The sequence below is a fragment of the Nicotiana tomentosiformis genome, chromosome 3 (assembly GCF_000390325.3).
Source record: "Nicotiana tomentosiformis chromosome 3, ASM39032v3, whole genome shotgun sequence".
NCBI lineage: Eukaryota > Viridiplantae > Streptophyta > Magnoliopsida > Solanales > Solanaceae > Nicotiana > Nicotiana tomentosiformis.
In genome coordinates, this window is record NC_090814.1 from 60515459 (window position 1) to 60543328 (window position 27870).

Genomic DNA, 27870 nt, shown 5'->3' on the forward strand with positions numbered 1-27870 from the left:
GGAAAATTTCATTACTTTGATTCCTTGTCGTGCGGAAACTTGTTGACTTCAGAAATTCTAAACTTTTGTATTTTATTCTCTCACATATGGTGAGGACACATACAAGTGGATCTGATGACCAGGCACCCGCGCCCCCTGCTAAATTCGCGAGAGGCCGGGGTCGGGGTAGAGGCTGAGAGCGTCCACGTGGTGCAGCCAGAGCACCCGCACGAGCTGCTACAGAGGAGCCCCCAGTAGATCAAGTTGGAGTGCAAACACCTGAGATACCTGTTGATGCACCAACCCTCCAGGAGACTTTAGCCCAGTGTCTGATAGGGGTGTTCAAAATCAAACCGAAACCGAAAACCGAACCGCAAAAGTGGCTTAATGGCTTATTGGTATCAGGTTAACAGTTTAACAAATAGGGAACAAATTAATTTATTTTTATTAACGGCTTATCGGTTTGAGGCGGATTATTTAATTTTCTTAACGGATAATCCGTTAACCCGTTAAGAATATATATATATATAAATTATTTTTATCCATATGTTACTATGTATATTCTTCCTCTGTTATTGAAGGGATCACCGGAAAAATGAAAATATGAGCCTTAATGCATTGTGCATGTGAAAGGATGTTGTAATCGCGATTTGCTTTATACTTATGTTGTCTCTATGATTTGCTTTATGACTACTTTGGACAGTGCTTAGTTAAAGCCATTCAAATGCTTTATTTCCTTCTTGGGGTTTTGTAGATGTTACTCTCTAATTTATGCTAATTAACACTTTGTTGTATTCTCACTTAAGACACAAAACTAATGTGATTTTACTGTAATTATCTTCTTAGAATATTCGCAAGGTTCTACATCCTTCGTTAAAAGTTATATCATTTAGATTGCAGTTGATTAGTCTGATTGTTCATTCGATTTGTCTGTGTAACATTATACTTCATTAACTAGAACATTCACAAGGTTCTACACAACTTTTATGAATTGTGATTCTGTCATTATGTGAACAAGACCAACAAACTAGCTAGCTGAACTGTAACATTATACTTGGTGTTTCCAGTAGCTCTTTTATTTAATTTTAGTTCGGTCCCATAATAAAAGTAGTCCGTCCGATAATCGCCTGATAATAGCTAAACCGATACCAATCCGCCCGATATCTTATCGGGTGGCTAGCAAATTAATATATTTAAAAGCCGATAACCGATAAGTTTAACCATTAAGAGTAAATAACCACCCGATACGGCCGATAAGCAACCCTAGTTTTTGAGCATGTTCAGCACATTAGCTCAGGATGGATTGATTTCACTTGCCCCTGCCACATATTAGGCCGGGGGAGGAGCAAAAACTCCCATCGCCGGTACTCCAGAGCAGCGGGTTCAGGTCGACCAGGTTCTAGAGGTTGTACCAATGCAGCCGGTAGTTCTAGCTCAGCCCGAGGTTAGGGCAACAACTTCTGAGGTGGGGCAGCTCAAACTTGAGAGGTACAAGAAGTATCACCCACCTACCTTCAGCGGATTGGCTACCGATAATGCTCATGGTTTTCTAGAGGATTGTCATCGTATTCTCTGTACTATGGGCATAGCGGAGACGAGTGATATTTCTTTTACTACATTCCATCTTAGAGGAGCAGCCTATCAGTGGTGGCGTGCTTATGAGTTGAGTAGTCCAGCAGAGGCAGCTTCACTTACATGGACTCAATTCTCGGACATATTGTTTAGGGAGTATGTCCCCCAGAGCCTTAGGGACTCATGGCGCGCGGACTTTGAGCAATTGCGCCAGGGTGCTATGACTGTGTTAGAGTATGCAGTCTGCTTCAGTGATTTGGACCGGCATGCACCGTCCTTGGTTGCCACAGTTCGAGAGAGGTTCGACAATTTATTGAGGGACTCCACCCTAGTATCAGGATTAGTATGGTGAGGGAGTTGGAGATGGATATTTCTTATCAGCAGGTTGTGAGTATCAACAAGAGAATGAAGGGCATGCTTGCCCGGGATAGAGAGGAGAGGGAGGCCAAGAGGTCTCGAGAGACTGGTTCTTATTCTGGTTCTCGTGCCCCAGCAGCTCTCCATGGTAGGGTTTATGTAAGTCACCCCGTCCATTCAGCTCTGCCAGCCGCCAGTGGTATTCGGGTCCCTTCTAGGCCCCAGGAGCCGTATTATGCCTCGCCAGTATCTAGTAGACCTGACCCGAGCCAGCCACAACAGCCACGTCCTCCTAGAGCTTGTTTTGAGTGTGGCGACACTCGCCATATGGTGAGGGATTGACCCGGGATTAGGAGGGGTGCGCCTCCATAGATTTCTCATCCACAGCGTGCTCCACCGGGTTCTCAGGCTATGATTACAGCACCAGCTGCCACCCCAACTGCTCAGCCAGCTCGATGTGGAGGTCGGGAAGATAGAGGTCGCCCTAGAGGGGGAGGCTAGGCCAGATATTATGCCCTTCATGCTCGTACAGAGGTAGTTGCTTCTGATTCTTTCATTACAAGTATTGTTCTAGTCTGTCATAGAGATACGTCGGTATTATTTGACCCATGATCTACATATTTCTATGTGTACTCTTATTTTGCCCTATATTTGGGCGTATCGCGGGATTCTTTGAGTTCCCCTGTTTATGTGTCTACTCCTGTGGGAGATTCTCTTGTTGTGTCCGCGTTTATCGGTCGTATTTGATTGCTCTAAGTGGTTTTGAGACCTGAGCCGACTTATTATTGCTCAGCATAGTAGATTTTGATATTATCTTGGGCATGGTTTGGTTGTCGCCCCATTTTGCTATTTTTAATTGTCATGCTAAGACCGTGACGTTGGCTATGCCAGGTTTACCGCAGCTAGAGTGGAGAGGTACCTTAGAGTATACTCCCACCAGAGTTATTTCATTTCTTAAAGCTCAACGAATGGTTGAGAAGGGGTGTGACGCGTATCTAGCTTATGTGAGAGACGTCAGTATTGATACCCCTACAGTGGAGTCAGTTCCAGTAGTGAGAGACTTTCCAGATGTGTTTCTAGTTGATCTTCCGCGCATGCCACCTGACAGAGATATTGATTTTGGCATTGATTTGTTGTCGGGCACTCAACCCATCTCTATTCCTCTATTTCATATAGCTCCTCCTGATTAAAAGGAGCAGTTATGGGATTTTCTTGATAATGGCTTCATTCGGCCTAATGTATCACCTTGGGGTGCTCCTGTCTTATTTATGAAGAAGAAGGATGGTTCTATGGGATGTGTATTGATTACCGCCCGTTGAACAAAGTCATAGTGAAGAACAAATATCCTTTGCCTCGTATTGATGACTTATTTGATTAGTTGCAGTGTGCGAGTGTGTTTTCCAAGATTGATTTACGTTCCAGCTATCATCAGTTAAAGATTCGGGATCCAGATATCCCGAAGACTGCTTTCAAGACCAGATATAGTCACTATGAGTTTCTTGTTATGTCTTTTGGACTGACCAATGCCCCAACAACCTTTATGCACTTGATGCACAGTGTGTTCTGGCCTTATCTTGACTCATTCGTCATTGTGTTTATTGACGACACTCTGATGTACTCCCGGACTCGGGAAGATCATGAGAAACACCTGAGGACTGCATTTCAGACCTTGAGAGAAAATAAGTTATATGCAAAATTTTCAATGTGTGAGTTTTGGCTAGACTCTGTGGAACTCTTGGGTCATATACTATCGAGTGAGGGTATCTAGGTGGATCCTAAGAATATTGAAGCAGTGCAGAGTTGGCCCAGACCGTCCTCAGTTACAGAGATCTGGAGTTTTCTTGGTTTGGCGGGGTATTACCGCCGATTTGTAGAGGGTTTCTCATCTATTGCAGCACCTATGACCGGGCTGACCCTGAAAGGTGCTCCATTCAGGTGGATAGAGAAATGTGATAAGAGCTTTTCGAAGTTCAAGACAGATTTGACTACAGCCTCAGTATTGGTATTACCTACGGGTTCGGGGTCTTATACTGTATATTATGATGCATCGCGGATTGGTCTTGGCGCGGTGTTGATGCAGGACGGTAGGGTGATTGCCTACGCATCCAGACAGCTAAAGGTGTACGAAAAGAACTATCATATCCACGATCTTACATTAGCAGCTATTGTTCATGCCTTGAAGATATGGCGACATTATTTGTACGATGTTCCTTGTGAGATTTACACCGATCATCGGAGTTTTCAGCATCTGTTTAAGCAGAAGGATCTTAACTTATGTTAGGGAAGGTGGTTGGAGCTACTTAATAATTATGGTATCACCATTTTGTACCACCCTGGGAAGGCCAATGTAGTGGCCGATGCTTTGAGTCGCCGGGCAGAGAGTTTGGGGAGCTTAACACATCTACCAACAGTAGAGAGGCCCATGGCGTTGAATGTTCAGGCCTTAGCCAGCTAGTTTGTGAGATTAGATATTTCTGAGCCGAGTCGAGTGTTGGCTTGTGTGGTCTCTCGGTCTTCTCTTTATGAGCGTATCACGGTATGTCAGTATGATGACCCACATCTGCTTGTCCTTAAGGACACAGTCCAACACGGTGATGTTAAGGGGGTCACTATTGGATATGATGGTGCATTAAGGATGCAGGAAAGGCTATGTATGCCCAATGTAGATGGTTTGTGTGAGTTGATTCTTCAGGAGGCTCTCAGTTTGCGGTACTCTGTTCATCCGGGTGCCACAAAGTTGTAACGGGACTTGAGGCAGCATTACTGGTGGAGGAGGATGAAGAAGGACATAGTAGAGTATGCAGCTCGATGTCTAAATTTCCAGCAGGTGAAGTATGAGCATCAGCGGCCAGGTGGGTTGCTTCAGAAGTTGGAGATTCCGGAGTGGAAATGGGAGCGAATCACTATGGATTTCGTTATTGGACTCCCATAGACTTAGCGGAAGTTTGATGCAGTTTGGGTGATTGTAGACAGGCTGACCAAGTTGGCTCATTTCAATCCTATGGTGACTACTTATTCTTCCGAGCAGTTGACTCGAATTTATATCCGCAAGATCGTCAGACTTCATGGCGTACCGGTATCTATCATCTCTGACCAGGGTACACAGTTTACATCACGGTTCTGGAGAGCTGTACAACAAGAGTTGGGTACTCTGGTTGAGTTTAGCACAGCGTTTCACCCTCAGATGGGCGGGCAGTCCGAGCGCACTATTCAGATACTAGAGGATATGCTCTGCGCTTGTGTGATAGATTTTGGGAGTGCTTGGGACCATTTCTTGCCACTTGCAGAGTTTGCTTACAACAATAATTATCAGTCCAACATTCAGATGGCACCATATAAGGCTCTGTATGGTAGGTGGTGTTGGTCTCCAGTGGGTTGGTTTGAGCCCGGCGAGGCCAGATTATTGGGTACGGACTTGGTTCAGGATGCCTGGGAAAAGGTTAAGGTGATTCAGGATAGACTTCGCACAGCCCAGTCCAGACAGAAGAGTTATGCGGATTGGAATGTTCGCGATGTGGCATTCATGGTTGGAGAGCGAGTCTTGCTCCGGGTTTCGCCTATGAAGGGCGTTATGAGGTTTGAAAAGAAGGGAAAGTCAAGCACAAGGTTCATTAGTCCATTTGAGGTGTTGCGGCGAGTTGGGGAGGTTGCTTATGAGCTTGCCTTGCCTCCTAGTCTAGCAGAAATTCATCCTGTATTCCATGTTTCTATGCTCCGGAACTATCTCGGTGATCCGTCCCATGTGTTGGATTTAAGCTCAGTCCAATTGGATAAGGATCTATCTTATGTTGATGAGCTAGTGGTTATTTTAGACATGCATGTCAGAATGCTAAGATCAAAGAACATTGCTTTCGTGAAGGTTCATTCGAGGGGATAACCGATCGAGGAGGCGACTTGGGAGACCGAGCAGGATATGCTCATCCGTTATCCTCATCTTTTCACCACTTCAGGTATGTCTCTATGCTTGTTCGGGGATGAACGATTATTTTAAGAGGGGGATGATGTAACGAACTGGTCGGTCGTTTTGAGAGTAATAGCCCCGATCCCCTATTTACTGCTTCTTCCATATCCATTTCTACTATTGTGACTTGCCGGGAGGTTTCGTTTTGTTTTTTGGAGTGATTTGGGACACTTAGTCTCTAAACGAAAGCTTAAGTCTTAGAATTTTTTACCAGTAGGAACTGTGTGAAGACGACTCCGAAATGGCATTTCGTCGATTCCGTTAGCTCCGTTGGGTGATTTTGGACTTAGGAGCGTGTACGGATTGTGTTTTGGAGGTCCGTAGCTCGTTTAGGCTTGAAATGGCGAAAGTCGAATTTTTGGAGTTTTGGGCCGGTAGTGGAATTTTTTATATCGGGGACAGTTTCTGATTTCAGAAGTTAGAGTAGGTCCGTGATGTTGAATATGACTTGTGTGCAAAATTTGGGGTCAATCAGACGTAGTTTGGATGATTTCGACATCGATTGTAGAATTTGGAAGTTTTAAGTTTTTTAAGTTTGAATCGGAGGATGATTTGTGAATTTAGCATTAGTTGATGTGATTTGAGGGCTCGACTAAGTTCGTATGGTATTTTAGGATTGGTTTGTATGTTTGGTTGAGGTCTCGGGGGTCTCGAGTGAGTTTCGAGTGCTTAACGGATCAAAAAGTTGGATTTGGGTTGCTACTGAAGTCTTTAGGCATCTAGCATTTTCGCACCTACGGTGGAGAGACCGCAGGTGCGGAATCGCACGTGCGGAGAGGCAAGCGCAGAAGAGGAAAAGTAGAGGAGTGCCAGGGGTCACAGATGCGAAGTGAATTCCGCATCTACGATGCCCGAAGATGCGTTAGGGTCATCGCAGGTGTGCAAGGTCCGCAGAAGCGGAAGGGATTTTCGTAGCGCGCACACGCAGGTGTGGCCATTTCATCGCAGGTGCGAAGGCAGATGAGGTAAGTGATTTGTGCAGATGTGCATATTTCTCCGCACAAGCGCACCCGCTGGTGCGAGCCCAGGCTCCGCATGTACGGAAATACCTGGACAATGGTTAAAACCGAAGGGCTTCGCGAATCATTTTGTCATTTTGGACTTGGAAAACTTGGTTTAGGGCAATATTTGATAGCGGTTTTGAGATATTTATTGAGGTAAGTCCCCTGTGCTTATTTTTTATCAATAATCTTGCTTCCCCATTTATTTTCCCACGTAGTTAGTATGTATTTAAGGTGGAAATTGGGAGTTGGAGGCTATGGATTTGGAAAGTTTGTATTGTGGATTTGAAGGACCATTTGGTGTCAGATTTTAGTAAATTTGATATGGTTAGACTCATGAGTAAATGAGCTTTCGGATTTTGAGACTTTTACCCGATTCCGAGATGTGGGCCCGGTCAACCTTTTAGGACGAATTTCAGATTTTTTGTTAAAGTATTGATTTCATTAATTAGATGAGTCTATTATGGTTGTATTTATGATATGTAATTGATTTTGGCTAGATTTAGGCCATTCAGAGCCGGATATTCGTGGGAAAAGTATTGTGACCGATTGATTGAGATTGGTTCGAGGTAAGTGGCTTGTCTAACTTTATATGGGGGAAACCCTCCTTAAGATTTGGAGCTATTGTGATATGTGAGCGTCGTGTACGTAAGGTGACGAGTACGTACACGGGCTAGTTGTGGTATGTTTTCGTGTTATTTTGAGTTATATCATTTTAATGAGTACTAATATATTTTCATTCTTAATTGAGTTATTCCAATATGTGTAGCTAGCATGTTTAGTCTAATACAACATGTCTACATGTATTAATTGTTTATGTGAATTCTGTGCAGCATGCTTAGTGAATTTCCTGCTTCTTCCCTGACTGGTACTTAGTCTAAATTGTAAGAATTTTGTTATGTAGTTGTATTTCTAACATTCGTGCTGCATTTTTCTTTGGGACTATTAAACGATATTCCGGGAGATTCCCTTGTACTGCATATTTACTTTGGGACTACGGAACGGTATTCCGGGAGATTCTCCTGTACTGCATATTTACTTTGGGACTACGGAACGGTATTACGGGAGATCCCCATGTATTGCATATTTACTTTGGGACTACGAAACGGTATTCCGGTAGATCCTCATGTCTTGCATATTTACTTTGGGACTACAGAACGGTATTCCCGGAGATCCCCCTACACATTTACATTTGGGACTATGAGATGGTATCTCGGGAGATCCCCTGTGGTGATTTCTGTGTACTGAGCTCTTACCTTCTATGATTTCATTGTTGTTAAATTTTAGCCTTTATTTTATTGTTGTATTACACTCTATATTATTTTTATTATATATTTGCCAGTAGGCCCCTGACCTGACCTCATCACTACCCGACCGAGGTTAGGCTTGTCACTTACTGGGTACCGATTGTGGTGTACTCATGCTACTCTATGCACATGTTTTTCGTGTGCAGATCCAGGTGCACCTTATCAACCGCACTATCAGTGAGCCGGGACAACTTTGGAGACTTCAAGGTATATATGTCGCGTCCGCAGATCTCGGAGTCCCCTTCTACTCTTTCTCATCTCCATTATCTTCTATATTTTTCCTTGTTAGATTCTGATGTATAGAGACACTAGATTTTTCCTCCTATAGTTTGTGATTCATGATGTTCCGGGTTTTGGGATTTGTTGTGTATTTTTGAATAGTTGGTTAAATTTATATTTTTATTTCACTATTCCACAAAAAAATGTTAGGCTTACCTAGTTGTAGAGACTAGGTGCCGTCACGACGTCACACGGAGGAAAAATTGGATTGTGACAAGTACTCAATTAAAAATGGATTATTTTTAACATGAAATAAATTCTTGTACTTAGTAAAAGAAAACTACCAATCAAACTAGAAGGTTGTGACGACTTAAAATCCCAACCTGTTGTGATGGCGCCTATCTCGATACTAGGCAAGACGGTAATCTCAATAAATCAAAACTTCTCTTTAAGGTTGAAAATATAATATTTAAATACAATACAAACACTCCCCAAAACCTGGTGTCATTGAGTACATGAGCATCTAATATGAATACAAGTCTGGAAAATATAGTCTATAATAGTCTGAGACCAAATACAGTAAACAAAGAGATAATTAAGGAGAGACAAGGTCTGCGGAACACAACACCTACCTCAAATCTCCTGAAAATCAACCGCGCGAAAGGATTAACACCCGCTATGTCCAGGAACACCTGGATCTGCACACGAAGTGCAGGGTATAGTATGAGTACAACCAACTCATCAAGTAACAATAATAAATAAGGAACTGAAGATAGTAACGAGCTACACAATTATGGTTCATTTATAGTAATTCCTGCAAACAATAGACATGCTATCAAATCTGGCAGTTTAATGTCAAATCAATTTTTATACAGTTCATGTTCATGTAATCCATATATCAACAATCTTTCAGAGATTTCACAACAATGACAGATAGCAACTAAGTGCAACAACAAATGGAAATCAAGTACAACCTCTTAGGACAACAATCACTCACTAGGCTCCCAACCCTCATCACTCACTCTCAATGGGTACTCGCGCTCACTAGGGGTGTACAGACTCCGGAGGGCCTCCTACAGCCCAAGCGCTATAATCTGCACATACAACTCACATGCCATAATATAAATATCTGGATCCGCACGGCCAACTCACGTGTTGCACGACCAACTCACGTGCTATAGTATAATATAAGGATCCGCACAGCCAACTCACGTGTTGCACGGCCAACTCACGTGCTATAGTATAATATAAGGATCTGCATAGCTAACTCACGTGCTATGATATCAATATCTCAAAATTAGGCCCTCGACCTCTCTCAGTCATAAATATCTCTAGTCTCTCGGGTTCTCATTAATCATGAAATCAGCCTAAACACCAATGATATGATGTATCAATAATAATAACAAAGACTGAGATAAAATGTGGAAGTAAAAACTGAGACTGAGTACATATAGCATTTAGCAGGCAATTCAACAAGTACACGACCTCTGTGGGTCCAAACAGTACTATCACATGGCCTAAGCATGATTTCTAACACGATTTACAATCAAATTTTTATCAACACATAGAGAGCATATAACTAACAACAAATTATTCAACTTTACAGTTTTTCGGGACGGAGCAAGTCACTATCCCCTCGGTGCACGCCCACACGCCCGTCACCTAGCATGTGCGTCACCTCCAAAATAATCACATGATACCAAAATCCAAGGTTTAATACCCTCAAGACCAGATTTAAAATTGTTACTTACGTCAAAACGTGAAACTCTTTACTCTGCTATGCCTTTGCCTCGCAAATCGGCCTCCGAATGCCTCGAATCTAGTCATAAATAATTCATTTCAGTCAATAAAATTTATTGGAATTAATTCCATAAGAAAATACTAATTTTTCATAAATATTTGAAATTTAGCTCAAAATTGCCCGTGGGGCCCACGTCTCGGAACTCAACAAAAAGTTATAAAATCTGAAAGCCCATTCAACCACGAGTCTACCCATACCAATTTTACCAAAATCGGACCTCAAATCGACCCTCAAATCTACAAATCTTATTTCCAAATTTCTAGGTTCCAATCTCCGATTTACACCTCAAAATAATGTAATCTAGTCGGATTATTCGATGATAATTCACTATTATGGAGTAGAAATGATCGTAAGGGATTTACCTCAAGTTTTCCTTGAAAATATATTAAAAATCATCTCTCCTCAAGCTCCAATTTGTCAAAAATGGCGAATGGGACGAAGTCCTTATTTTTATAATTCTGCCCAGACAACCTCGGTTCTGCCTCGATCTTGGCCTTCGATCGAGGTCCTCGATCCTGGCCCTTGATCCTGGTCCTCGATCCTAGGCCTTCGATCATGTCTTCGACCCTGCCTTCGATCGTGATCCTCGACCCTGGGCTCGATCGTGGCCCTCGACCCTGGGATCGATCTGGGCTCACATCTAGGCTCGATTTATGGGCTCGATTCTGAGAGATTTATGGGCTCGATTCTGATAGAAGAAATTTCCAACAGAAGGAAATTGCAGCAGCTGTTGTACTTTAATTTTTGACTCGTTAACCATCCGAAACTCACCCGAGGTCCTCGGGACCTCAACCAAATATACCAACAAGTCCTAAAAAATCATACGAACTTAGTCGAATCCTCAAATCACCTCAAACAATGCTAAAACCATGCATTACGCCCCAATTCACACGCCTATTGAACTTTGAAATTTCTAATTTCTACAAATAACGCCGAAACCTATCAAATCACATCCGATTGACCTCAAATTTTGCACACAAGTCATAAATGACATAACATACCTATTAAAAGTTTCAGAATCGGATTTCGACCCCGATATCAAAAGTTAAAACCTCGGTCAAACTTCCCAAAAATTCAACTTTCGGCATTTCAACTCTAATTCCTCTATGGACCTCCAAAAATTCTTTCGGACACGCTCCTAAGCCCAAAATCACCATAAGCAGTTATCGGAATTAATATAATTCGAATCTGAGATCTTTTACACATAGGTCCATATCCGGTCCACTTTTCTAACTTAATTTTTTAATTATGAGACTAAGTGTCTCATTTCACTCTGAATTCCTTCCGGACCCGAACCAACTAACCCGATAAGTCATAAATCAATAGCAAATAAATTGATCAGTAAATGGGGTAATGGGGTTATAATATTCAAAACGACCGGCCGGGTTGTTACAAAGGCAAAGAATTAGATTATTATAATAGCAAAGAACTAGACTAAAAATACAAATGACTAATATGTACCATAAAATTTTAGAAACTTTATATAAAAATATACATATATATATATATATATATAGGTGTTGTAATATATATATAGGTGTAATAATAAATTTAAATAGCTACTTTTATAGTCGGTTTGGTTCGCTTATTGTTTTTATTAAAACTAAAACCAAGCCAAATTTGATCGGTTTTTAAAATTTAAAACCAAAACCAAACTAAACCTAAATATATCGATTTTGTTGGTCGGTTTTCGATTTTTCGGGTTTTTATGAACACCCCTACTTGTAAGTTACTTGTAAGCTGTTGTGTAAGCTGCTACTGCAAGCTGCTGTGTAAGCTACTTGTAAGTTGTTTGTAAGTTGCTACTTTACCAGATATAGATAATCTTCTACCAGGGGTAATGTTTATCCATAACGGAGTACCAAACTGATAAGCTTCTTCAGGAGGCTTATTTCCAATAGAGTACTAAATAGATAAATATATTTACGGCGGAGTCTCATATGGATAAGCTTCTTCAGGAAGTCTATTTACAACGAAATACTAAATGAACATCCATAATATAATATATTTATAACACTCCTCATTGGATGTTCATTAAAAGATAATGTGCCTCATTAAAACCTTATTAGGAAAAAATCCCGTGAGAAAAAATCCGAGTGAAGGAAAAAGAGTACACATATTTAGTAATACGCATTGCTAGCTGCCTCATTAAAAACCTTGGGGAAAAAACCTTAGTAAGGAAAAAAGAGTACATCGCGTATTTTACTCCCCCTGATGAAAATCTTGTTTCAAATATTTGAGTCTCCGCATTCCAATCTTGTATACCATCTTCTCAAAAGTTAAAGTTGGCAAAGACTTAGTGAATAAATCTGTCGGATTGTTACTTGAACGGATTTGTTGCACATCAATGTCACCATTTTTCTAAAGATCATGTGTGTAGAATAATTTTGGTGAAATGTGCTTCGTTCTATCTCCTTTTATAAATCATCCCTTCAATTGGATTATGCATGCAACATTATCTTCGTATAAAATTGTGGGTCTTTTCTCACATTCAAAACCATATTTTTCTTGAATAAAATGAATTAGTGATCTCAACCATACGCATTCCCTACTTGCTTCATGAATAGCTATTATCTCAGCATGATTTGAAGAAGTAGCAATAATAGATTGCTTTGTGGAGCGCCATGATATGACATTACCTCCACATGTAAACATGTACTCGATTTGAGATCTACCTTTATGGGATCAGATAAATAACCTGCATCTACATAACCAACAAGATTTGCACTATCTTTGTTAGAATAAAACAAACACATATCAAGAGTTCTCTTTAAATATCGAAATATATGTTTAATCCCATTCCAATATCTCCGGGTAGGAGAAGAACTATATCTTGCTAGTAAATTAACAGAAAATGCTAAGTCAGGGCTTGTAGCATTAGCAAGATACATTAGTGCACCAATTGCACTGAGATAGGGTACTTCGGGACCAAGGAGTTTCTTATCCCCTTTTGGAGATCGGAACAAATCCTTATTCAATTCAAGTGATCGAAAAACCATTGGTGTACTCAATGGGTGCGCTTTGTCCATCTAAAAGCATTTTAAGACCCTTTATGTATAGGCAGATTGATGGATAAAGATCTCGTATGCTAAATGTTCAATTTGCAGACCAAGAAAAAGTTTTGTCTTTCCAAAATTTTTCATCTCAAATTCTTTCTTAAGATATTCAATTGCCTTTTGGAGCTCTTCTGAAGTTCCAACAAGATTTATGTCATCAGCATAAACAACAAGTATAACAAATTCTGAAGTCATTTTCTTTATAAAAATACATAGACAAATAACATCATTTATGTAACCCTCTTTCAACAAATATTCACTGAGGCGATTATACCACATGCGCCCAGATTTCTTTAAACCGTACAAAGATCTTTGTAATATGATTGAGTACATTTCTACAGATTTTGAATATGCTTCAGACATTTTAAATCCTTCAGGGATTTTCATGTAATTTCATTATCAAGTGACCCGTACAGATAAGCTGTAACCACATCCATTAGATATATTTCAAGCCTTTCATGTAAGGCTAAACTGATGAGATATTGAAATGTTATGGAATCCATAACGGGTGAATATGTTTCTTCATAATCGACTCTAGGTCGTTGTGAGAATCCTTGTGCAACAAGGTGAGCCTTGTATCTTTCAACTTCATTTTTATCATTCCTTTTTCGCACAAAAACACATTCATGACCAACTGGCTTTATACCAGCAGGTGTTTGGATAACTGGTCCAAAGACCTCTCTTTTAGCAAGTGACTTTAATTTCGATTGAAATGACTCTTGCCATTTTGGCCAATCAGATCTTTGTCGACATTCTTCGACAGATTGAGGTTCAAGATTCTCACTATCTTGTATAATGTTAAGTGCAACATTATATGGAAAAATATTATCCACCACTATTTCAGATCGATTTAAATTAATATCATCAACAGTAGAACTTATTAAAAGTTCCTCACTTACTTGAGTCTCGGGTTCATTGATTTCTTCAGAAATCTCAGAATTAATCAGATCTTGGATGTCTTCAGGAGATCCCTTCAAAGTATCATTTTGATCATTTGTCGATTTTCTTTTTCTAGTATTTCTATCCTTAAAACCCAAAGGCCTACCACACTTCAGGCGTGCTTGAGGTTCACTAGCTCTCATGCTAATAGATGGTCCTGCTAGAACATCAATTCGGATAGGCACATTCTATGCTGGGATATGTGACTTAGTTATCCTTTTCAAATCAATAAATGCGTCTGGCATTTGATTTGATATATTCTTTAAATGGATGATCTTCTGGACCTCCTGATTACATATAGGGGTACATGGATCAAAGTGAGATAATGATAAAACTTTCCACATAATTTCTCTTTTGATTTCCTTTTTCTCTCCCCCTAATTGTGGAAAATTTGTTTCATCAAATCGATAATCTGTAAATCGAGTAGTAAATAAATCTCTCGTCAATGGTTCAAGATAGCGAATTATAGAGGGTGATTCAAATACAATATATATTCCTAACATTCTTTGGGGGCCCATCATACTGCGTTGTGGTGGTGCTACTGGCACATATACATCACATCCAAAAATTCGTAGATGGGCAATATTTGGTTTATGACCAAAAATTAATTGTGACGGAGAATATTTATTATAATGTGTCGGTCTGATACAAATAAGTGATATTGCATACAAGATAGCATAGCTCCAAATAGTAGTGGGCAATTGTGTTTTCATAAGTAGTGGTCTTGCTATCAATTGCAGGCGTTTAATAAATGACTCTGCAAGGCCATTTTGAGTATGAACATAAGCTACATGATGTTTAGTTTTTATCCCAACTGATAGACAATAATCATCAAAAGCTTGAGATGAGAATTCTCCAGCATTATCAAGGCGAATAGCCTTTATTGGATAATCTGGGAATTGCGCCCTTAATCGAATTATTTGGGCTAGTAGCTTTACAAACACCGGGTTGCAAGATGATAGTTGACACACAAGAGACAATCTTGAAGATGCATTTATTAGGACCATACAATATCTAAACAAGCCACTTGGTGGGTGAATAGGTCCACATATCCCCATGTATACGTTCTAAAAAGGCAGGGGATTCAATGCCAACCTTCATTGGTGATGGTCTAGTGATCATTTTGCCTTGATAACAAACATCACAAGAAAATTCATTCTTTGTAAGAATCTTCATGTTCTTTAATGGATACCCACTCAAATTTTCAGTAATTCGTCTCATCATTATTGATCTAGGATGGCCCAAACAACCATGCCAAAGCACAAAAGTATTTGAATCCACAAACTTCTGGTTTACGATAGAGTGTGCTTCAACTGTACTAATATTTGAATAGTATAAGCCAGAAAATAAAGTTGGTAACTTTTCTACAATGCATTTCTGGCCAGAAATATTCTTTGTAATACAAAGATATTCCACGTTCATTTCATCTATTGTCTCAACATGATACCAATTTCGGCGGATTTCTATAAAACTCAACAAGTTTTTTCGGAACTTAGAGGAGCACAATGCATTATCGATAATAAGTTTTGTTCCCCTAGACAAAAATATAATGGCTCTTCCGGAGCCTTCAATCAAACTTATATTACCAGATATTGTTGAAATATTTGCTTTTTCCTTATGCAAATATGAAAAGTATTTTTGATCATTGAATATGGCATGAGTTGTTCCACTATTAATTACACAAATACCTTCATGATTGGTCTTTGATTCAAACATAATTTGAGGATTATCCATATTATTCAAAATGACATAAATAAAATATACTATAGTAAACATCATTATCAAAGCATAACTTTTATTTATGTACAACAATTACATACCCATACTATCTATTACAAACAACCAAAATTAAAATATATACACTTCTACGGATTCACTACCGATCACATGACTTGTTTCTCCTTTTGGGAGTGCAAAGTAATCAGCTACATCAAAATGCATGAAGTCTAAATTATCTTCAGTGCCATTTTCCTCCTTATATATAGCATGCATTTTCTGCCTTTGCTTCTTGCACCACTTTATATTTTTGTTCCTTTCTTTTTCACTGCTGGTAGTGAGGAGGGTTTGCATTATTATTACCATGGTTAGTGTTTCTTCCCTGACCACGACTAGGGCCACGTCCTCTTCCACGCTTAGATTGGTGGAAGTTCGTCTCATTCACTTCAGGGAATGGACAAGAACCAGTAGGTCGAATTTCATGGTTTTTCATTAATAGCCCATTATGTTGCTCGGCTACAAGAAGATGTGAGATAAGTTCAGAACACTTTTTGAATCCCATCTCTCGATATTGCTGCTGCAGGAGCATATTCGAGGCATGAAAAGTGGTAAAAGTTTTCTCCAACATATCATGATTAGTAATATTATCACCACATAATTTCAATTGGAAAATAATTCTGAAAATAGCAGAATTATACTCACTGATATATTTAAAATCTTGTAACCTTAGATGAGTCCAATCTTAACATGCCTGTGGAAGAACGACCATCTTCAGGTGGTCATATCTATCTTTCAAATTATTCCACAGTATGACTGAATCTTTAACAGTAAGATATTCCATTTTCAGGCCCTCCTCAAGGTGATGGCGTAGGAATATCATTGCTTTGGCACGATCTTGGTTTGATGCCTGATTTTTATCTTTGATGGTGTCTGCTAGACCCATCGCATCAAGATGAATTTCGGCATCAAGCACCCAAGACATGTAGCTTTTTCTCGATATATCCAGGGTTACAAATTCAAGTTTAGAAAGATTTGACATTGAAAAAAAGAAAGTTCTTACCTCTGATACTTTCAAAGTATTTTCTTGAGATGGCAAAGTCTCGTACTGATAACGTGTTAAAAAATAAAGACTGTAAAGTAAAGACAAGTATAGAGAGAAACTGATATATTATTCAAACTTCAAACATATGTACATAGTGAACTGAAGTCTCCTCTATTTATAGAAGAAAGGAAGTTGTTGTGTAAGCTACTACTGCAGGCTGCTGTGTAAGGTGATTGTAAGTTGCTTGTAAACTGCTACTGCAAACTGCTTGTAAGCTGCTGTGTAAGCTGCTGTGTAAGCTGCTACTGTATCAGATATAGATAATCTTCTACCGAGAGTAATGTTTATCCATTACGGAGTACCAAAATGATAAGCTTCTTCAGGAGACTTATTTCCAATAGAGTACTAAATAGATAAACATATTTACGGCGGAGTCTCATATGAATAAGTTTCTTCAGAAAACTTATTTATAACGGAGTACTAAATAAACATCCATAATATAATATAGTATATTTATAACTAACCCTGAAGTTTGTTACATGATTTAAACTTGGGAATGTTATTGGAATCACCAATCTATATTCACACTTGCAGCGCAAATAAGAATAGCCATTTTTTAGGATAATTTAGTATGGCGCAGCTAATTGTAATTAAACAGAGAGCATCGGCGTGGAAGCGACTTACTTTTAGTCAAAGCTAATGACCAAACACCCAAATATTAGTTTAGTATCACCAACTACAAAGCAAAAAAGAGTATACACCACCTTTTATCTATGAAAATAGACTTGGTCAACAACTTAAGCACCAAATTTCAATTACTAGTGACTAGAGAATATTCACACTTTAATATCCCAGCGACCTTCTATTCAATTAGTACTATTCGTTTTTATACTTCTATTCAAGAAAGACGAGGGCAAGGCCATAATGGGAATACTAACTAGATGCCACTCTCACCGAATCTCCGAAATCTAGGTAGCGTATTAGGGAGTACGGGTTCAATTTAAGCTGATTTTATTTTTAAAAACATTAAATTAATTATGTTGACCTCAGCTATTTTGGTTTTGATAATCACAAAGGAACACATGCATGAATCAGGTTCATGAACAATGTACACAGGTGACGGACAAAATCAAGCAAAAGGCCTGCACAATCCCTCAACGAAAAGATTGCCTATTTGATACGGAGCATGACTCCTTACACTACTAGAAATTCGGGAAATCGTCCAAAAACAACTGACCAAAGTAGGTCGGTAATGGCCAATAACCGTCCAAAATGCGACCATTAACGTGTGGTCGGTATTTTTTAACCGACCAACTTTGGTCGGTCAATTAAATTCAAAAACAAAAATTTGCCGAAAAAATCGACCAAAATTGGGCGGTATTTTCCGACCAAAGTCGGTCAGTATTTTAATTATTATTATGTAATTATAAAATGCACCATCTGGGAATCGAACCAGGGTCTGTACTGTGGCAGGACAATATTCTACCACTAGACCATTTGTGCATTTTGTTTTAAAACTGTCTTTTATTTCATTTATACTCTTTAATTGTATTTTCGCACGAAAATAACCGACCAATGTCGGTCGGTTTTATTAAAAAATAAAATTACCGACCGAATTCTGTCGGTTTTTTAAAATTGACTAGCCGAATTAATCGACCAAAGCTGGTCGGTTGTTTTAATATTAATTTTAATTTATTTTAAATGAAAAACCGGCCAAAGTTGGTCGGTTTCTTGAAAAATAAATTTCGCGGGACTCAAAAATAGTTTCCCGCATTTTTGCGTAAAAGAAAACCAACCAAAGTTGATCGGTTTCGTAAAACAAATTAACAAATAAAATATTTTAAAAAACCGACCAACTTTGGTCGGTTTTTTGGCCAGTTTTTTGACCGACCAATTTTGGTCGGTCGACCGCGGTCGGTTTTTGCCGAATTTTCTAGTGGGGAAATTACTTGAAGAGAACTTTATCCAAGATAAGGGAAAAGTTAGAGGTTGAAGTTGACTAGAACTATTCCACCAAGGAAGAGTAAAACATTAGAACTCTAGTTAATCTTTATTTACTTTGTGTTCTCTTTTACAGGTGATTCACGCATATACTGAAGTTTTAAGTGTACGATGAAAAAGGTAACTATATTAAAACAGTAAAGGGCTTCATATCAACAAAAGGGTATAAAATTCAAGCTATATAATTTTGGTTTTGGCATTCTACAAAAATTATGTATTAAAATATAAATACACATACTAAAAACACTATAATTAGATATAAATTATCTAAATATTCACAATTATTATAACCATGAACTCAACATCAAGTTCTAGGGATACCTTAAAAATACACTTACACTATGTTTGGATCATTGTTATCCATCGTTTTATAATATATTGTATTGTACTATATCGTTTTATGGATACAATATTTGAATAGATTGTATCGTTTCTTGTTGTTAAATAACATTTTTGTTGTTTGGTTTAATTGTATCGTACTGTACTACAACTGATAGGTTCACTAAAATACCCCCAATTATTTTAAATAAAAACTATCAAGAATTACACATAAAAATAATTTAAGACAACCTCTTTCTACTAATTTATCATTAATTACGTAGCTTGAAAACAAGAGCAAAAACTTGAAAAAAAAGGTTAATTAATATTAGCAACAAAATAAAATTTAAAATGATACAAAAGAGATAAAGAATCGAATAGAGGCTTGGATAAAAAGAAAGGGGTAAATTAACTCTAGAAAAGATGGAGGAAGACAAAGTAAGTCAATAAGTTGGAGATTTGGAGTTAAAATAAAAAAAAAGTCAAATGATAAAATAGAATTATAGAGTAATAAGTAAGGGCATAATTGGAAAAGAAAATAGAAAACGATCCCACCACACCAAATCGGTTGTTTCATAAAATGGAGCTTTTGGTTGTCCCGGAACAATGAATTTAACGATACGATACAATCAATTTTAAATAAACAATCCAAACAAACATTGTTTTGGGATAACAATACAATACGATACAATGGGTAACAACCATCCAAACAAGTTGTTAATAATTATGCGTCAATTATACTTATCATATTTATATAATTTTTAAAAGTTTATACTTATTGATACGGGTTACACACGCAAAGCGCGTACCCTAAGACTAGTGTGTTCAAAATTCGGACCCAAAATAAAGTATTTAAATGAGAATTGGTATCAGAATTTAGGAGGCCATTTATCAATTTAGCCATTGCCAGAATTTTCTTGACCATTTTGTCCAGAATACTGATATTTATATATGAAAGTTACATCAACAATCAGTTTCAAAGATGCTTCAGAAAAACAATAACTGCTTTCCATCTCACTATTGCAATTTGCAACTCCTTTGATTCTTTCTAATCCATTTCTTTACCTACAGAAAAGCATAATTAATAAGAATAACAAACTTTTAGATGCACTAACGTAATTTATAATTCCAGAAAACTCAACATGTGAAATTATGGTAACCTATTCTATTCACTAAACACCCTTTATGCTTAGAGAAAAATAGTACCATTATTTATTTTATCTGACTTAAAGCTATATGTTTCTTTACCTTTTCTCCTCATGCTCATTACTTTTTAGTTCAATAAGAATAGCATCAGAAAGTAAAAACAAAGAGAAAGCAGAATTCCACTAGTTCAATACAAAATTTACAAAATTTTATCACCAAATTTTCTTTTAAAAGATCTTATTTTTTTTCGTTTTATATAAGCATCTCAAAAGTAATTTAAGTAAAAAGTAAAGAAAACAACATTGGCGGGAAAGATTCGACTCTAACGGCAAGCAGGAAGCTGACAAAATAAAGAGATCGAAATGGGAGAATCAGAAAAATGATAGATCGTAATTATTTAATTGAAACGTTATACAATTTCTTCAACAATAGTCCTATCACTTTCATATATACACATATGATTATAGATCTTCTCTTCATCTAACAAGTAACAACCCCTCAAAGTCGTCATCAACCAAAATATTTCAGTCTTTTTTCAATTATATATTTAATAAAACTTCCTCTCTCCTTAGAAAAACACAAGATCAAGAATCGCTGACTCATTATTACATTTATTACGATTTGTAGTCTTAGAGATATCATTTTTTAGATTGATTTGGGAAATGGGAAGTTATAATTATTACAGAATGTTTGGGTGTTTTAACCGGAAATTCAAGATCAGGGAGACGGAGCCGCCGCCGGAGGTGAGGGAAGCGTTTTCACGGTACACCGGAAGAGGAACCCACATGAACGCCGATCAGCTTCTCCGTTTTCTGGTGGAGGTTCAAGGAGAGGAATGTGCTACCGTTAAAGATGCGGAGCAAATTATACAGCAAGTTGTTAATCGCCGGCACCATTTGATCAGGCGGCTTAATCATTCACTTGAACTCGAAGATTTCTTTTATTTTCTTTTTCAGGATGATCTCAATGGACCCATCAAATCTCAGGTATTTGTTACGTTACCATACCCAATTACTTATGCACTTACATTGGGGGAAAAAGAATTTTGTGGACAATATTAAGTTCATTCAATAGCTAGAGTTACAATAAAACAGTAGTAGCAGTTTTTTTGCATATACTGCTCAACTAAAATTGGAAATTTTGTTTAGCTGCAATTTTTCACTTTTCTGTTATAGTCTCGTTAGAGATTTATGCGTTAGTAGAAAATGTAGAGAGGCTAGGTAATTTTGTTTTTAGTTATATTGGACTAAGATCGACGAGCTAAAATGAAGCAATATGGACATAAATGATTCATATAACCGACCCCAATTGCGGGGATTGAGGAGTTGTTGTTGTTGGGACAGAGAGCAGACTAAACTTCTAGAGATGGTCTAGATTAATCAATGCAATGGAAGGTTGTTAAGAATGGAGCTGAATTATTTTGGTTTTCTCCTTCAAGACTTGAGCTTTTTAAGGTTAAGCATTGAAAGGGTTAAACTTTTAAGTGTTAAGGATTGTACTGTGTTTCCCATTGAAAATTAATGATAGCCTCCTCTTTACTCATGAACTATTTATTGTGCATGGTTAGTGTATGTTCAAGTTTTAATTTTCTTTGTGTAATATATATGTATGTGTGACAGTACCTTTAAATTTGCTTTAACAATTTGTCATTTCAGGTACACCATGATATGAGTGCTCCATTGCAACATTATTTCATCTATACAGGTCACAACTCCTATCTAACAGGAAACCAACTTAGTAGCGACTGTAGTGAAATTCCAATAGTTAAAGCTTTGGAAAGAGGTGTCCGCGGTATTGAACTGGACTTATGGCCAAATTCAGCAAAAGATAATATTCATGTTCTTCATGGAAGGTACAATATATGCTCCTTGATTCATTGTGTAATTATATTCATCCTTTTTTCATTAATTAAGAGACGGTAGTTTAGTAAAATTTCCAAAGGTACTTACAAACATTCAACATACCCTTGCATTAATAGCTGTAATAATAAGTTGAAGAAGAATAAATCTGCAATATCGCTTGTACTGTTCAAAGTAACTTAACATATATATGTGCTGCCTCTCATGCTCTCTGATGTCCAATGTCTGAAGTTCTGAAATTTTACTTCAATTGATACAGGTTACCTTTAATTTTGTTGAATGATTCCAATTATTACCATTTTGCAGGACCCTGACCACACCAGTGCCACTTCTTAAATGCTTAAAGGCCATTAGAGACCATGCTTTTGTTAAATCGCCTTATCCTGTCATAATCACGTTGGAAGACCACCTGTCACCGGACCTTCAAGCTAAAGTTGCAGAGGTTAGAATCCATTTCCCTTTTGTGGATAACAGCTTGAAATATTACGTGTCTTTTTAATCTAAGCTTTAACTCCTTTCCTTACTCTTGGGGTTCCCTTTGTTTCTCTAGATGGTTACCCAAACCTTTGGAGAAATGCTATATTATCCTCAGTCAGAGTGCTTAGAGGAATTTCCTTCACCTGAACGGCTTAAGAATCGGATTATTCTCTCTACAAAACCACCTAAAGAGTACCTTGAGTCAAAGCATCAGAGAGACACATCTCCAGTGGGAAAAGATTCATTTCGAGAGGACGCTATGAAGAAGGAGAAATCAGATTTTGGCACCGAGGATCAGGACACTGATGAAAGGGTAAAATGACATTAAACAGTCTCTTGATTTTCTTATTGTAGGGATGCTAATTCTGCTTTTATGGTGCCATTTCATCTGGACGATAGAGTGATAGTGATCAAGATGATGAAGACGGTGATACCTCCGTCGACCAACAATCATACCAACCAGGAGCACCTCAGTACAAGAGTCTGATAGCAGTTCATGCTGGGAAGGCAAAACATGGTTTGAAACGTGCACTAAGGGAGGGAAGTAATAAAGTCAGTCGACTTAGTTTGAGTGAACAAGAACTCGAAAGAGCGGCAGAAAATTATGGAACAGATTTGGTCAGGTACTCCACAATTTTGTGCCATATAAAATTGAACAATTGATGAGAATGCTCTGGTTATTCTTGATTCAGTTTTCCATTTCATTTGCTAGGTTCACCCAAAAGAATATTGCAAGGGTGTACCCTAAGGGAACAAGAGTAACCTCCACAAATTTCAAGCCTATGACTGGCTGGATGCATGGAGCGCAGATGGTAGCATTTAACATGCAGGTTTGTTTGAACTTCTGAATGCTGGTGCATCAACATGTTATATCTGTTCTATGCCTTACATTGACTTTTTTGATTGCTTCTCCATTTCTCTGCGACCCATAGAAACTTCACTTTTTAAAGAACGTAACATGCCAGTGATTATGATATACGGGGTAATAGATAACTGCTTCAATGAGATCTCCTGATTTAATCCTTATACTCAACTTGGTTCTATTTCAGCTGTGGAGGTCGAGCATTAAGGTTGTAGGTTAGGAGGTAGGAGGTTAGTCTGATAGTGTTTTCTCTTAGGCTGCTAGTAGCTTCAGTTGTGTCCATATTACTTCATTAGGGTTGCAGGTTAGGTTGTAGGAGGCTAGTCTGATAATGTTTTGTCTTAGGATGCTAGTGCTTCTTGTTGTGTTCTTATTACTTCCATTGTGTCTGTAGTACTGTGCCATTGTTACTGCTTATTGTTATTGCTTTTCTTTCTATTTTCTGGTTATTACGTTGCTGGTGTTATTTTTCTGGCTTTCTTTGATGTTACCGCTCCTATGTCTCTTTCCATTTTCGTGAGCCGAGGGTCTATCGGAAACAGTCTCTCTATTCCTCTGGAGTAGGGGTAAGACCCGCGTACACACTACTCTCCCCAGACCCCACTTGTGCGGTTCCACTGGGCTGTTGGTTGTTGTTGTTGTTGGTTCTATATCAGCTGTCTAATTGTTATATTAACTGCACAAAATAGGGATATGGAAAATCACTCTGGATGATGCATGGGATGTTTAGGTCTAATGGAAGCTGTGGCTATGTGAGAAAGCCTCGCTTTCTCATGGAAAAAGGCCCACACAATGAGGTATTTGATCCCAAAGTGAAATTGCCAGTGAAGAAAACTTTACAGGTAAGCAAAACATATTTTAATGTGGAGAGAATATCAAACTTCAAGATATTATGATGGTCTTGTTGAAGAAGTGTAACACTTTTTTTGTTTATTTTCTGCAGGTCAGAGTATATATGGGAGATGGATGGCGCTTAGATTTCAGCCATACACATTTTGATGCCTATTCGCCTCCAGACTTTTACACCAAGGTTAGTGAGGATGATGGTTCCCGACTTACTTGCCTACCTAAATTAACACACTCCTTGCCAGACCATGCATTGAGAGGCTAGATGTTGTTTAAATCTAATTCAATCTTCCCCTTGACTTCATAGAAATGATATGGAAATGTATGGAGTTGTCGCCTTCAGGAATAGTTCATGGAGTTGTTAATGTTTTATTAGACCTCAGTATGTTGACATATCAAGATCCACTACCTGGTAGATAGTATTTTGCCAACTTTTACTGGAAAAGAAAAAAGGACAAGAAATCTGCATCATATTCAAGTAAATAAAACAAATTTCAAACTTGAGATTTGGTAGCCAAAGCGCGTCATTGTGTAGGGAGTATTTTTTTCCTTTCACCTATAGCCATTAATTGGTTAGTTAACATAATTGTCGCCATGGTTGTTCAAGTAGACCTGCTGTACTTAAGCAATATGTTATAACATACTCATTCAAGAAATGCCCAATTTTAAAGTTGTTCTGAACTCAGAAGGTGTTATGATCCTTTAATTTGCATGTTCCTCCTGTTCTTTTTTGTACTCCAAGATAGCTGCAGGAATTTATTAGACCTTTATTGATCCTTGTGTGGCAGCTATATATCGTTGGAGTGCCTGCAGATGCTCGTAAAAAAAAGACTCGGATAATTGAGGATGATTGGTGTCCAATTTGGGATGAAGAGTTTAATTTCCCTTTGACAGTGCCAGAGCTGGCTTTGCTTCGAATTGAAGTACGAGAATATGACATGTCGGAGAAGGATGATTTTGGCGGACAGACATGTTTGCCTGTCTCAGAGTTGAGACCAGGGATCAGATCAGTCGCTCTCTATGATAAGAAGGGTCAAAAAATGAAATCTGTCAAACTTCTTATGCGATTTCAATTTGTGTGAACTGTGAAAAACTTTTATTCTTTTTTCTTTATAGGATTTTCTCTTGTAGACACATGCTTAATTTGATTGTATCTAAATGTCCAGCTCTTGTACAGTGGGAGTGATGATGCTGTATTAGGAAGGGAAATAAATTAAGCTTGAGGGATGAAGTTATGGGCTTGTGAGTTTGTGACATTTGTTTTGTACTCTTGTTAACATTGATATATATATATTCAGGTATCAAAATGAGGCAGAAAATACAGATTACCTCTTTCCTTTTCTTCATCTCAACAGAATTGTGTTTTCACTATCATGTTCAATGTACAAAGAATCTCAAACTAAACGGGAAAAAAAAACTGCCTATCAGAATACTTGAGATTATATTTTAGTATTCTTTTTAACATCTCTGTTGCTCTAACTCTTCAAGAATCTCGCTGAGTATGCATTGCATCCTTCAATAGTAATGCCATTTTGGAGGATCTATTTTTGGAAAGTTCGAATAATCATATCATATCATTTGTCATATTTTGCTCAGCAACACCTTGATAGGTAAATTAATTTCTTTTTCATTTTCCCATATCTCCTACCATATAGAGGCTTGTATTTATGGTACAAATGTGTACTATAATATTAACTTTCTGCAAAAGAACCATTAGAATTAGTTTATAGTCTATTTGCCAACGGAAGGCTTTATTGTTTTTCAATTGATTAATCCCTAGAGGTTCTGTCTATTCTACAATATTTTCTTTTTAAACAAAAGATAGAAGTTTAACAAGAAAGTGTAGTGATATATACTCATTTGTAATAGGAGTAGTACGATTTTTTCTCTTATTTTTTATATCTCAAATACAAAATAATGTGATTGTTGGGACGTCGAATACACTAAGTTTTACAACATGCACGTCTGTATTCATTGTCTTCTAATTAGATGTAATTTCTGGCTTGTGTAGATATACTTGTTTCTACTTTGTTTAAAATGTACTGCAAAGTAAGACTTTTATTGAGTATTAATTTGTATTGTCCTATATTTTACTCATTATTATGTTGAACAATTTTTCCGTAATTATTTGTCGTTATTTTCATTTGTTTTCTTTGGTTGGTTAAGCTATATATATAAATTGGTGTTTTTGTTTGCACTACGCAACTAAAAGATTAAAAAGTACTTTACGTTGATTTGATAAGGTACTAAATTTTGAAAAGAAAAAAGTGAATTGAAATTGCTGGAAATATAGTTGTTCATGGTCTCATGTAGAGGTTGACAAATTAAATGAAAGGGCATAATTTTTGTAGCTATTTCCATCCCTTATACAATTGTTAGCCGCTCAATTACTCATGTAAGGATACTGTTTGTATATTTTCATTTTTTTTAAAACTCCAAGCAAATATTTCTAAAATATTTCTACTGTTTTGTTTTATACAAGTATTTTAGTAGTTGTACCAAATATTTTAGTACTTATGTTGTGTGGTAGTAACTATTACAATAATGTATGGTTGACACGTACATAAAAGTTAAGAACAATTAGACTTACATAGTTTAGAAAGAGAAGTTTTAATTGAAAGAATAAAAATATAACATAGTGCACCTTTGACTTCATTCATAAGAGGTAGTATTATGAATATTTAATAATGTTAATTGTACGTATAATTTAATTTTTAATAGCTCAATCAAATATTTTTGGAATATATATGCATAAATATATAATTATAAATATACATTATATAAATACTGATCTCTTATAAATACAAGTTAGTCTTTTTTTATAATGTGACTCACTAATACTAATTAACTTAAAGGGCCAAATATACCTCTCTACTTTCGGATATTGTCTATATTTAATCTCTGTCATACTATCCGGCCAAATTTACCTCTATTGTTATACTATGTGGTCAAATTTATCCCTACCATCAGCAAACTTTTAAAAATTACCCATTGATATGTTCGGTAATCCAAAATCTCCCAATTTTCTTTCATTTAAATCACTTGTTCTTCTTCTTGTACCACTATTTTCAGAAATTACTATTGATGTGAATGTTAAAGGTACTAAACTCTATAAATTATTCATGGATAGTTTTAATTATCATTGCACCCACTTCTCTTCTTGTGATAATGAGTTTGAAATTGGTTTAAAATTTTGTTTATTTTTCAACCATATACACACCGTAGAATTTGGTGGATCTATTTATTGTGTATTATATGCAGCTGTTCATTATGTATATACATGTATATTCGAATATATTTTGCTATTGTCTGGTTAGTATAGAGTTCGATCGGCTAACTTAAGAGTGCACAATGCTTAGGCATTTGATTAAAGCAAAGTTGAATTTGATAATGTAAAGTCTCCAAGGAACT

General features: G+C 37.4%; 1 protein-coding gene across 1 annotated transcript; it reads left to right on the forward strand.

Annotated features, from left to right (window-relative positions):
* Positions 1–20784: 20784 nt before the first annotated feature.
* LOC104084454 (phosphoinositide phospholipase C 6-like) lies at positions 20785–25805 on the forward strand. The gene is made up of 9 exons (XM_009588304.3): positions 20785–21401; positions 22071–22267; positions 22581–22716; positions 22825–23064; positions 23151–23374; positions 23464–23581; positions 24303–24455; positions 24557–24643; positions 25248–25805. The coding sequence occupies exons 1-9, from the start codon at positions 21078–21080 to the stop codon at positions 25539–25541; spliced, it is 1773 nt and encodes a 590-aa protein (XP_009586599.1). The 5' UTR covers positions 20785–21077; the 3' UTR covers positions 25542–25805.
* The last annotated feature ends 2065 nt before the right edge of the window (positions 25806–27870 follow it).